The sequence below is a fragment of the Haemaphysalis longicornis genome, unplaced genomic scaffold, assembly GCF_048455015.1.
Source record: "Haemaphysalis longicornis isolate Haplotype H1 unplaced genomic scaffold, Haemaphysalis longicornis Haplotype H1 scaffold_1, whole genome shotgun sequence".
Classification (NCBI taxonomy): Eukaryota; Metazoa; Arthropoda; class Arachnida; order Ixodida; family Ixodidae; genus Haemaphysalis; species Haemaphysalis longicornis.
The window spans coordinates 274,489,272-274,503,065 of record NW_027526203.1 but is presented as its reverse complement, the minus strand read 5'-3'; the positions used below and the strand labels follow the sequence as shown (position 1 = coordinate 274,503,065).

Here is a 13,794-nt window from a genome sequence, read left to right as displayed (position 1 = left end):
AGGCACCTTGACCCTCACACAGCCACCTGCTCTGATGCCGCAGTTTCCTTCCCTCAGCTGAAAGCCCAGTCCACATTTGGGGGTTGATAAATTTGCCAGCTTGCTGCCTCCTCACACTATTAGCAACCTCATACACATACAAACCCAGTGCAATGGCAATTGTGGCAGGCTTCTTTTGCCCCCCTCCCTTTATAGTGAGGGGGGCTTCAGACAGAATTCCTAGCCTCAGTCACACACCTAGAGGAGGCACGTTGGTTTATCTCACCTAGCGCAGATGCAGGGTGAACCCCGTTCAGCCAGAAAGGCTATTCTTACAAGCAAAACAGCAACCGACCAATACAACTTGGGCCAGCAAGTGCCATCGCCCCCCCTACCTGCTGGTTCACTTGGTAAAAAACGCTGTTTTTTGTGCATGTTTTCAGAAGCCCACCACTGCAAGACTGTAATACCCTAGTTACACAGGCACAGTTAACCACGGTTAAGCAAACCGCGGGTAGACAAAACCGCAGTTTGCTGCGTTACACGACAGACAAAACTGCGGTTACCCTGCTAAACATAATTAACGCAAACTGAGCCTGGCCACTTCAGTTCGGTCACGCTAACCGCAGTTATCGCAGCTGCAGTGTTCCAAAATCGCACAAGTCAGTTCGGACGCAAGTGGCGGCACATCTCTCTCTCTCTCTCTCTCTCTCTCTCTCTCTCTCTCTCTCTCTCTCTCTCTCTCTCTCCTCTCTCTCTCTCTCTCTCTCTCTCTCTCTCTCTCTTCTCTCTCTCTCTCTCTCTCTCTCTCTCTCCTGGGGGGGGGGAGCAACCTGGGGGGGGGGGGCAACCTGGGGGGGGGGGGGGGGGGGGGGGAGGGGGTGCACTTTTTAATGGGCCCGGTTTTGAACGTACATAACACTGAAACAGCCTTTCAATTAAGTTTTTTCTACTAGAGTATCACAAGGCACGAACTGCACTACCTTTCTACAAGCCATTTATAAATTCTTAGGCTCTATGCATAGATAGCATGGAGTACCGTTGAAAACATTGAATCGAAAAACTAAGCAATCGTAAGGCATTTTCATTATCATGTGAATGCTGAAATTATTTTTGTAATCCCAGACTCGGCTTTACACACAATTGTAGAGGCAGGGCAAAAGTTGCGCAAGCGAGGTGACGATCTTCGCACCCCACCAGCCCTCCCATTTCAATCCCCAAGGTGCGCATTCACTACGATCGCAATTTGAACAACGTTGGTATGTTTAGCCACCTCCCTTTTGGCATTAAATTTCACTTAAGATAGATTACCATTATTACTAGCGTGCAATAATAGCCCGTCCCACTATCGGCCACTGCTTGAACGTTTTGGGGCGATGTAGCCTGCGCCGCCACTTCTGCAGTGTCGATCGTCTCATTTCCACCACTCGCAAGCTTGCTGTCAAAGGCAGCAATAACTCAGCGTTTTATTATAACACCGCAATGAGTCCGAAATTTCACTTCAAGCATGCATCGCGCCTCTCACTCGAGGCCAAAACACGGGGAATTCACCGGCCCCACGTTGTTTTTGATGAACTCCCGTTCTTCGAGTCACGCAACTTCCCTCAACAGATCAAACGACTAAATGAAAACTCAGCCACCCCCATAATCAAAACCACAGCAGAAATCGGCAACGAACACTCTGCCTGAACCACGAGCAACTGCTTCGCCCGACGGCCATGTTTTCCAATATTCACCACACCAAGATGGCGGCGCCCAGTAATGTCGTTCTGCAGATACAGCGCTCCGAAAATTGCCGTCTTTTCATCAATTTTCACCAGTAGTTTGTCACCTGAGTACACATACGTATTTTATCTACAGGACTTTGCAATTGTTTTCCATGGGAAAACTTTAAAAAACTCGCAGAATATAACATGTGCAACCCGACATGGTGACCTTCGAAAAACTATCTTGGGGACAATTTTATGCGGGTTTTTTATTGTATGATCAATCAATTAAACCTTTACAAACAGGATAACCTTGGGGGTGCTGGAAAATTATGCCGTCAGTAAGCATTTTTCACCACTGAAACTGGCGGGAGCGTTAAAATCCTTGGCTCAGACTGTTTTGGAGCAGTTTGGCGCAATTTTTGCAATTTTCAAGCTTTTGGAGCAGCCTGGCGCTGGAAAGCAGATTTGTATCAAAAGTGCGCAATATGCGCAGCTGTCTCACCCCTGCACCATCGAAGTGCAGATACTAAGGGGAGCCAAGGAAATATCCCGGCTTCAATGTCAGTCTCCAGCGCAAGACCATTCTAACACTGGAAGTGCCCTCTACTTAGGGCATGAGAAGAGGATGTGGTCGAATGAAGCGTGAACAATAACGTTTAAATGGTCAGATGGGTGGCCAAAGCTTGTGATTCCCCCTAATATGTTAAACTCTTTCCTGTCCCGCGAAAGCTAAAGAGCCTGGCGGACAACTAACGCCATCTGGCGTATTTATTGACAACTAATTTTTCGATTTTATTATGTTTTGTTGATATTTCGCGTGCAGAGACCGCGCCAAGAGTGAAATTTGAACCCGCGATAGTGGCGAGTTGTGTGAAAACAGCGGCAAAAGCGGACAGCTGTGGCAGGGAGTTTGGCAGCTGCTGCTGCTGATTTTTGTTACCCCAGCGGCAGTGATGACTCCACGAACGATGTGGATTCGCTAGATTTTAGTTCTGATGAAGACGCTCTCATTCAAATGCCTCAGACCGGCAGGTGCTGCCCCGTAGGTCCGTTTTTGACTTTGGGCTATATTTATAAACAAAACGGGCTTCCTATCTGACGAATGCGGTTTTACACATTGATGTGTAGGGTCTGGACAACGTACGGTGGGGATATTTTGACAAATGCACCACGTCATATCGCATTATCACTTTCATGATAGCCTGGCACTCGTGTCAGATTACCGCTACGGAGTGATGCGCGACACTTCTCAAGAGTGCTGAATTTTTTTTCTGGTTCTTTACCTCTAAAGTGAAAAGGATTTTGTGTCAGAACACAAAAAAGTGTGCTTGGATGCATGACCGACTTACACTCGTGTGGCTTCGAGAAGTGGCACAGCCGTCAGTTCCGCTAAGTTGACGGGCCCACGAAAATACAAAACTTTGTGTACAGCGTTGATATATATATATATATATATATTGAATCAGACAAGAAATGTAGGAACAATTTGCATATCTTAGAATTCCTAAAAACTTTTTCAGGCTCATTACAATCGTCTATATACGTTGCGTGTATACTTTTTTGTGCATTTTTTTTCTGATTATTTCACTAATAAACTAGGTAATTGTACCTTTCACAAAAATGTTGTTATGTGTTTGTAAGAGCAATCTATAAGCTACAATTCCAGGCATAGCAATGCTAAATGTGTCCACTAGCTCAAGAGAAAGAAATAGTTTTGTGGCAGCACTCAAAATCGGCTGTTTTTCCGCCGTAACGAAAGAGTTAAGAAGGGTCATTCCACATTTTAATCAAGTGTGATTTGTTGACTTCACCTGCTTCCGAGGCATCATTGACAACTTTTGGCGAGTTGATCGAACCCTCAGCGGCCACAAAGTGGACTGTGCCTTTGGTTTTCATGCTCTAGCTTGCTAGCCGGGCAATGCAGCCTGTTTACTGCCTCCACCTCCACAAAATATAGCATCCAAGTGGGTTAGCTTACCTTTTGGTGCCTTGGTCAAGGGAGGCTTTAAGCATCCAAGATGAAAATGGGAATCACAGACTTCACAACACAATAAATGCTCCTGCAAGTGAACAAGGAACAGAATGTGGCCAGCATACAACATTTCTGTGAACTGCAAAAACCACACGCCTTATTTCATAAGCTGAGCCAGTCACACTTACATGGTACACTGCAAGAGTTGACACATGATGATTAATGTAAATGCATTGCACTGCACTAGTAGAAAACTGCGTGTCCAAGACAAGGCAGCAAGGATATACAGGACTGCGCCCATCCTGTCCATCCTTACTTTGATGCACAGTTTTTCTACTCTTGAAATACCCCATCTCAGGTAGCATTCCAAAAGATGCAACAAAACTGCTTTATAAACCTGGCTCAAAGTCCATTGGTCAGTACGGAGCTCGCAATACTTCACTGTTTCACTACATTGCAATAAAAATAAATTTTGCATAAAATATAACACAGTTCTTGAAACAACTGTACTACTGTGCTGGTCAAAGCATACCCACAACAAACAATTATGGCTAACCAATTGATTGATTGTAGGGTTTAACGCGCCGATGCAACGCAAGCGATGAGGCACACCGTAGTAGAGGGCTCCGGATTAATTTTGACCACCTGGGGATCTTTAACGTGCGCCGAAATCTCGTCCACACGGGTGTTTGCCTTTCGCCTCCATCAGAAAAGCGGCTGCCGTGGCCGGGAATCGAACCCGCGACCTCGTGCTCAGCAGCAGAACGCCTTAGCCACTGAGCCACCGCGGCGGGTACGGCTAACCAATGCCTAGACCATTACAGTTCACAGCTGCAACCTACTAAAGGTACTTGAATGTTGAATTCCATTTTCTCAACTAAGTGATATACTGACTAATTCTGCAGGGCTACGGACTGTTTACAAAATTGGTATGCAGACAAACCATTTGCCTGCTCCTCTGTTCGCAGTTTCCATATAAATTTCCCAGACTTGCATGGAAATAAGAGGCAAATGAACATTAAGCAGAAATAATAAAAAAAAAAAAAACTCATGCTTGCTACAGAGAACATACTCAGCCATTAAAATAAAGAAATATCTCATTAATTGCCCATCTTAGCCCTAATAATTGTGAAGTCTCCAGACTGACCCAAAGTAACAAAAAAAATTGCTTCTCATGGCTAACACTGTTGTTGCCAAGGCATCATAAGCACAGACACTTATTGTGCTCGATAACATGCAGCATTTGATAGCCACATTAAATAACCACTTCAAAAAAGGGGTGAAAGAGATGCTCTGAACAAAAGTGATGCACGTCCAGTCATCACCCGAACTAGTGTACGAAACTATTTTGCCTGTGCAAGAAAGACCCTCACAACTTCATACAAGCAAAAAGCAGCGCTCATGCAAGGGTGATCATTTTGCACACACGGTTTAACTAAGAGGGCGAATGTGCCAACACTTACTTCTCCTTCTTTACGGCTACCACAGTAGGAGCACTTTCTGCAATGGGCGCACTGCCAGTTGGAATTCAGCAGGGACCCTGCCAGCTCCCTCGGGTACTTGAGACAGGACGGATGGGCTGTCGTGTGAAGGGCACAACGGGCAGAGGTCAGTTTGTGCAGCCCCCCAGGGGGAGGCATCCTGACGGGCATCCCAAAACCTCACTCTAACGTGTCAGGTGCAAATACAGTGTGCCTGCTCGACACTTTGGTCTTGCAGAGTTCCTGGCCAGTCCAAGGAGGCGTGTCCCAGGAAGTCCACGAGGACAGTACAGGACTTAGGGTAACCATGGAGGCCCAGAGCCACACCATTTCCTTCATACAGTCGCCGATCGATTTTTGGACCCTCAAGAGGCCGAGAAAGCATCCAGAAAATCAGGCAGTCCGAAAAACAAATTCACATAAAAAAAGCACCTCATTTACTGAACAGCTTGAAAAATTCGTCAATCTGTTTCTGCGGGGCACTATGCTGCCGAACCAATAGGTCAGTTTGCATGTCGGCCGAGGCAGGACGTTCTCACTGTAAGCAGCAGAAAGCCCAGAAAGCCCCGTGAGGGTGCAGAAAACACAACCGACCATATCCGACTTAACAGCCACCGCCGCAAATGAGTTCCTTCCTCCATGCGGCTCGCGGGACGGCGCAGGAAGTGGTGCCTGCTATTGAGGCAAGATCTGCTGGCGATACACATGCAATGCGGGTTCGAGGCTCCAGAAAAACAAAATGTCAGCGATGTTTGCATTTTTGGTAGCTTTGACTCGCGATAGAAAGAAGACGGGCCCATTCGTTTCACCTGCACCACGTGAACCAGTTCAGGCGGTGCAGCTCACGGCACCTGAACCGCGCCGTTCGATTCACCGGTGGTGCCGGCGGGGGCAGGACGAGTTCATGGCTTTGCCTGCGCTCTCTGCCGAGGAGGTGCAGGAGCAGACGAAAAAAGTGCAGGTGTGGTTCCGCTGATTATTCTACATGACAGAACCTACTTTGCACCGCTATGAACTGGTTCAAGAGGTGCAGGCTAAATCGAATGGACCCAACGTCTGAAAAATCAAAAGAGCAGAGTTTCACACATCAGAAATTTTGGTCAGTGTTGTACATTGACTCTATGGAGCACCTGATGATGCCACTGAGAGTCCGGATTTTCAGGCAACTCCGGAAAATAGGACGTCCAAAAAAATCGGTTGGCGACTGCATTTAAAAGTAGGCACAAGTACCCTCACAGTAGGCTGCACGCTAGCGCAAAGCCACTGATGCGAAAACATTGGCAGCATAGAGATAGTTGTAATCACACCTGCCAACTCAACCTGGTTGAAACTCAAGGAACAATAACACATGAGGTGGTGACATGCTCATTTCAGCCCGAAAGAGGCTTTAAAAACCTTGCGGTATAAGTCAAAAAGGTCGGGGCATTACCAGCAAAGGTGTACTGAGAATAAATATAAAAAGAGCAAATAACTGTAATAAATGTAAAGAGCAAATAACTGTGGCCGGAATAGTGAAGAGCTTGAGAAGCTCACCCAAAAAACTGCACGAATGACAAGAGAGAAGTTCTTCGGCCACACCATTTCTATTATTCCGCTGGGTTCCATGACACACTGAGCAACGCCCATGGAGTGTAGACCGCCTCTGTGGAATGAAAAAAGGCAAACAATGTCCCAGAAACGCAAAAACTTTTTTTTTTTCAAGTATCATCAGCTGCACCGCTTTGGGCATTTTCGTAAGTGCAGGCACGTTTTTTTTAGTGTGCAGAAACACTTCCCCCACTGGCTTTATTTAGACTTCATGAGATTATGTCCTTTTGAGCCACCCACCACTTAAACATGCACAAAACAGTGGTACGGCAAGGGTTTCCCTTTCATGATTTAGTGACAAAAATTATGTGTTTAGACCATGCTGAATCTGATTAGACTTAAGCAAGGAGTACGGACACAATAATTCATGGAGTTCACAGAAAAATTAAAATGCTGTCATGGGGCTTTCGCACTGCAACTTGCATAAATGGAAAGAATATGCAAGCTAAAAGACTTGGTCATAGAGTCAATAAAAAAGCAACATCGCAATAGAGAGAAAAATGAAGCCATATGCACCTTAAACACAATGCAAATAAATCAGGGCATCGCCTCCTGTATTTTTACAATGCCAAACGCATTGCGCGCTTCCCAATGGGAGTGACTGGTACGCCTGCAGTGCCTAGATTTCGCAAGGTGGGGCCCCGAGCTGAACCAGGATCATGCAACCGTAACTAATTTAGAGAGTGGCTTGTGCCTGGTTGCCAAGGCAATTTATGTTTGAGATCATCGAAGGAGGGGGCGCCCCCGCCAGCGTCAGAAAACTCAGGCTCGCGGCGGAGCACGTTTTGCCAACGTTGCCGCTCTCCACCCCGCGTCGCGCCGGGATGAACCGGTCACGTGACTAAAGCGCTGGGAAGGCTAGCGATTGGGGGAGAGTGGCCGGAGTAGAAGGAGAGGCTTGGTTGGCTGGTCCGGGTTGATGCGCTTGGCATTGTAAAAATACAGGAGGCGATGATCAGGGAGAACACAAGTAGCGAATGGGACAAGTCACGTTTTTTGACTGGTAGCTTTCAGCATTATCTTACGAAAAAAAAGGTATTTATACGTATTCGTGTTCAGCCCCCAAATCTGAGGCCCCGAATACCTCTGAACCTAGAGATCCCCGAACAGTTGCATTGCATGCTGTCCGTCGCCCGCCATGGCTGGTACCCACCTTCTGGCCTGCTCTCCCCGCCAAGTTCCCGTTGACGGCCAAGCCCAGGCGCTCGGTGCCGCTGGCGTCGTCGTCCGAGTCGCTGCTGGACTCGTCGCTGTCGCTGCAGGGCAGCCGGTACAAGCGACCCACCCGCAGAAGCCGACCTGCCGCGACGGCGCGCTTGACGGCCAGCCGCAGTCGCACCCCAGGGTCCAGCCGCAGGGCTTGCCGCACAAACTTCACTATGGCCCGAAAGCTGGAGCCCCCCTTCTCGCCCAGGGCGCGCACGGCCTCCACCGCAGAGTGCATAAGGTCCGTGCGCCGATGGATGCCCGCCCCAATGGCGGCGGCAGCGGCCACAGCCGCCGCACGCGCCCGGTTCCCACATGGCGCCACTGACACAGGGCCAACCTTCTTCTTCGGCGCAGGCTTCAGCGTCTCCGCATCCTTGTAGGAGCACTGGCCCTTGTTCATCACCTGTCGCGGGGAAGGACCAATAGAGACTAAGTGTGCTTTCCCACCTCGTCCGGGTGCCTTCCTTCAGAGAAGGGGGCCGGCAACAGGTGGCACGAAGGCCCAAACAGGTTTGGCCCATGTCTTCTGCAAGGCCCAGCCAACCAAAGAAAGGCACCAACCACTAACTGCACAACCAGCTACCAGCTGTACACTGATTGGGCCATGTTTGATTCTTTTTTTTTTTTTTTTCGCATCGATTCTGATAAGGTTGGTTGGTTTGTGGTTGGTACGGTCTTACTACCTCAATAGCTGCTAATAAATAATAGAGCTCTGATCAGCGATGCCTTCCACAACTGGCTACCAGCCTGCCACCAGGAAAGCTCCCTCAAAACAAAGCAGAGAGGCAAGCTTCCAACACACCCACTAAGCAAAAAATCATTGGTCTATTTAGGGTTTTATGATTTTTTGAAAACCAACGGAGGGGGGCAGAATCAGGCGCTATTTTAAAGGGGCCATGAAGACGAAATACCACTTTGGTTCATTAAAAAGGCTGTTTTGTACCCATAACTATTACGCCAATTTCACCACAAACTTCACACAAATAATCGAGATATTAAAGAATACCTATTCAACAGTGGCAACTCCACAGCCACTTTTCAGCGAATTTTCTACATCACAGAATCTTGTTTCTGCAATTGATGGCCGCCAAACTAAGCTACCGAAAAAAAAAAAAAAAAAAAAGAGGCGGCTGAGCAATTAATTGGTGGGGGGCCTGTAGTAGCGTTTGATCATATCCTACATGTGATCATATCACCAGTGGCGTAACTAGATGGGACGGCGCCCATGGCAAATATATTTTCGCGCCCCTCCTGACGACAATGATAGTACTTACAAATATCACAATATCATCATTATTAACAGCTGTTGTAGAAGCCCTAAGTTCAGTGTTGCAGGGAAAAAAAATGCCAAGAAAATGCTGAGCGCTCGTGAGCGCGTGCCTCGCGGCGACCGCAGAGTTCCAACTCGCGCAGTGGGTTTAACAAACAAATTCCAGCGCTGTCGTCAAGCGCTGCCATGCATGAAATTCTTGGTATGAGGAACACGAGGATATCGTTGCATATGACGATAACTACTACAAGCACAGTGCAAAGTAACGACGGAACATGCAAATAAACAATTTCAAACTTGTGCAAATAATGCATGGTGATGTGTCCTTCAAGGCTCACAAAGAAAGAAATCCTGCAGCTTTCCTATGGTTCAAGCCTTGCGCGACTTAGTGCAAGCATGGCCAGTTGAGCTGGCGGAAGTCTACAATGCTGAGGATGACTTTGCATCCACCACTCGCCGCGAAGAAGACTTCTTCGATGCATATGATGACGATTACTAGCACCGCAACTGTGCAAATAAACAATTATACTGAAACTTTACTACGAGTGCGGCAATGGTCACCTACAACAGCTTCACCATTCATGTCTTAAGCCTGAGTGTAAGCTTTCCTGAATTTTTAACATTAATGTAAGTGCAAACAATTCTAGGCACTATACGTAGTTGGGCGACACGCCCAACTGCCTGCTGCCTGCTACTGCCTGCTAGTGGCAGTACTTTCCTAGTTTCAGCGACTCTAGTGTGTACACCCCGGCACAGCGTCCCTTGTGTGTCCCACCTTTTCGTTGTTGTCTTCCTCAGCACTGTTGGTTTGTTACAATGTACCGGCAAGTCCAAACTAGCACTCTCTTCAACGGCGACTTTTGGCGCTGCGCCGCCCTGCTGCGATTTTTTCCCTCGGGCACCAGTTGGGCGTACTCGGCTCGGCGCCCCCTCCCAAGTAGCACCCGGGGCAGTTGTACCCCCCCTGCCCCCCTTAGTTACGCCACTGCATATCACTTGTATACTAACACGCAGTTAACAAACACATTGATAAAAACATTTCTAGTGCCCGCCCGTACATCATTCCTGCAAAAAGTTTGGAAGTTTTTCAATGTTCTTGTGTTTTTTGGTTAAAAAAACATCTTTCATGGCAGAAATGGAGCTGAGTGAGCTACCGCTGTCTAGTTCTTTCAAAATGAACAAAATTCTGCTTGGTCTTTATGGGCCCCTTTAAATATTACAGCACGAGAACACAGGTTTTCATTACCTTCCTGAAGAAAAGTAGATTTTCTTTTTACCAATACAATTAACATTGAGCAATAATATTTCTTCCTGATCCATGCACACACATACACAAAAAATTAATTTTAGTTATGTGCCTAAAATAACTGTAAACAGTGGACAAAGACATTTTCTTATTCAAACTATCTCTACATGCATTGAAGAAAAGTAACCTCAGCAATGCACAACTGAGAGCTCTGCCTCTTCTCCCCCACTGCCGTTGGTAATACATAACGGTGTCAAAAGGGTGTTTCCTCTGGCTGATACACCTGTGATTAAGAATAACATCAGTGTGGCATACCCAGTAGGCTAGTGGGAACACGTACTAGTTCTGTTCATGCATCCACAAACAAATGTTACTTCAGGGTAAGTTTTCAGGTGTTTAAGAACAGGATAAACAAGGTAAGTTTTCAGGAGTTTTCAGGGTAAGTTTACAGGTGCTTAAGAACAGGATAAACAAGGTAAGTTTTCAGGAGTTTTCAGGGTAAGTTTACAGGTGCTTAAGAACAGTATAAAACATGTCTAATTGTCAAATTATCTTGCGGTGACATTTTGGTCTAGATTTCAGACCTCTCCAGTGCACTGTTTTTTCAGTGAATTTTTCTCTCCCTGTAAGGATGACGAGAATCTGTGTCCACTAGAAATTTCAGGGCAAAGTCATGTTTAACCCTTTTAATATAAATTTTATATAGGCCAAGAAATCTGGGAATATTGGGTAAACGAGAAAACATTGTACCCTAAATATATTAAAGAACGAATGTGTGCAGTTTATCAATAAGAACACTGCTTGGAATCAAGATTGTTGGATTTGAAAGGAGATGTTCAATTTCACACCAGCCGCAATTGAAATTGATGGATTTAAAATGAGGTGTTCAATTTCATTGGCTGATAAAAACAATTCTATCTTTACAATTTCAATACCATTATTGAGCGAGCGTCCCAGCAATCTAGTTCTTCTATCAAGGTTACGCAATGGTTTTCGACGCCGTGAAATCCCAGCACAACACGTGGTCTCTTGCGTAGCATTACTAAAAGACACAACCTGTATAAGAAAATTAAGCTCCAACCATTCAATCTAAACTTTAGACTACAATACAATAACTATTCAAATACTTGAACGACACTAGCGTAAACATTATGACGAGGAAATTATGAACCGTAAAAACGATTCAAGAAAAACGTCGGAACAGATAGTCATTTCTTAATCAGCTATCAACGAGGCACACAATCTCTAAAATCAACACTGCATTGCAACGCTCACACAACCAAAGGATATTGCAAATGAATTTAGCAAGTTTTTTATTGGTAATATAATACCTATCGCCTCCAATGCCTCTCCTACGTACAGTGTGCAGTCGTTGCAGTCATTTTATCTTTAGCCTACGAATCCCTCCGAAATCAGCAGCATAATATCTAATCTAAAATCTACAGGCCCCGGGCTGCATGAGTGCTCTTGTCGTCATCAAAAATAACTGGGAACCACGTCTCCACTTTTCTGAGTCATATTATAAACTGTATATTTAAAGAAGGTACACTTCCTGACGAGTTAAAAGCAGGAAAAATTACCCTGGTGTTAAAAAAAGGTGACGCGGATGTGGTTCCAAACTACAGACCAATTTGTATTTTACCATGTTTTAGTAAAATTGTTGAAAAGCTAATTGTAACACGACTAATAAAATATTTCGACAAATTCAATATTCTTTCCCCTCATCAGTTTGGTTTTCGACAGAACTTGCCCTAATTTCTTTTAAAGATACCATAAAATGTGCTATAGGCATGGGTCATTTTGCGGGGGGCTATCTTTGTAGATTTTACTAAAGATTCGATACGATAAGTCATACCATTCTTCTTCACAAGCTTGATTCACATGGAACTGGGGGTCCTCCTCTGTCTTTAATCGCAGTTACTTAACAAATAGGTCCAAGGCCGTGGAAATTAACGGTTGCCTTTTACAACCCAAATTATTAATAAAATGTGTTCTGCAAAGTTCTATTCTGGGGCCACTATTATTTTTAGTGTATATAATTAAGCTTCCAAATTGTCTTAAGTTTACTAATAACATATATGCTGATGACACTACTATATTTGCTCACAAAAAATCTCTAACTGAAGTATTATCTTTGTTAAATTCAGACCCAGATAATCGGATATCATGGTGCAAACTTAATCAACTCTATATTAACCCTGCAAAAACCCATTTCACGTTTTTTCGTAGTCCAATGCGCAATGCTGATCCCACACCATCAATAACGTTGCAAAACCATGTCATTCACACATCACCTGCTGCCATGTTGAGGGTGTACTGATAGACACTCATCTCAAATTTATCAACGTATTAATATGGTACCGAAAAAAATTGGTTGTGGGTTATCATGAGTAATAAAAAAACGATGGTACTTTCCACACCCCATTATAATGTCCTTATATTACTCATAAATAGCCACCTACAATACTGTGTTTCATCATGGGGAATTGCTTACTTAACCCACATGTCTCATTTACAGCAACTACAGAGACATGTAATAAGACTAATTACGTTTAACAGTCATCTTTCAAAGCAAATGCAATTTTCAGGACTCTCAATGTACAACCATTACAAAACTTTTGAACATAAGCTTACAAAACTTAATTAGCGCATAGTTAAGAACAAAATATCCCTTGGTAGGACCCTCACAGAATCAAACCTGCTTAACCTCAACCCCACGAGATTCTCTGAAAACAACAATCAGCTATGGCGCAAGGTTAAAACTAACTATGGAAAATTTACGGAATTACATTACATTTTATCGGAATTACATTCTGGAATCAACTACCTACTGACATCAAAACTTCTATTTCATCTCATTCCTTTATAAATTAATGGCATGAACGCTGTTTAAATTAACCCATTGTTTATGGTTGCTCCCCTGTTTTATTGATGTAGATGTTATATGTTTTGATGATCCTTTGCACTGTATAATTCTTTATGCAGTATATTTATTTTGTGGATTTCTTTTTTATCGCCTAATGTCCTCATTCATTGTGTAAGCAGGCTTACAAATTTGAATTTATTCTGGTTTATTTACACATCACTTCTACTGCCTGTAAAATTGTACTTTTCATCTGTTTTATTTATTAATAGGTGGTCCCCCTGACAGTTTTGTAACTCTGGGACCTTTTCTGTATTAGATGTCACAATACATTGAAACTGAAATGCTGAAACAGTAAGACTCCAGATTTCAGATATTAACATGTAATATCTCTGTAATAAACCTGAAGAGACATTTCTCATCCTACAGCAGTCAAAATAAGCTAGTTGGTTTCTCTGATTCTGTTAATTTGGCCACC

At 44.7% G+C, this 13,794-nt stretch overlaps 1 protein-coding gene across 1 annotated transcript in view; it reads right to left on the bottom strand.

Moving 5' to 3' along the window:
• Window positions 1–13,794, bottom strand: part of LOC144146085 (uncharacterized) — a 96,730-nt gene that overhangs the window by 63,166 nt on the left and 19,770 nt on the right. The window contains 4 exon segments of the mRNA XM_077678024.1: window positions 3,667–3,748; window positions 5,124–5,239; window positions 6,675–6,783; window positions 7,882–8,340. Coding sequence (XP_077534150.1) covers window positions 3,667–3,748; window positions 5,124–5,239; window positions 6,675–6,783; window positions 7,882–8,340 — 766 coding nt within the window.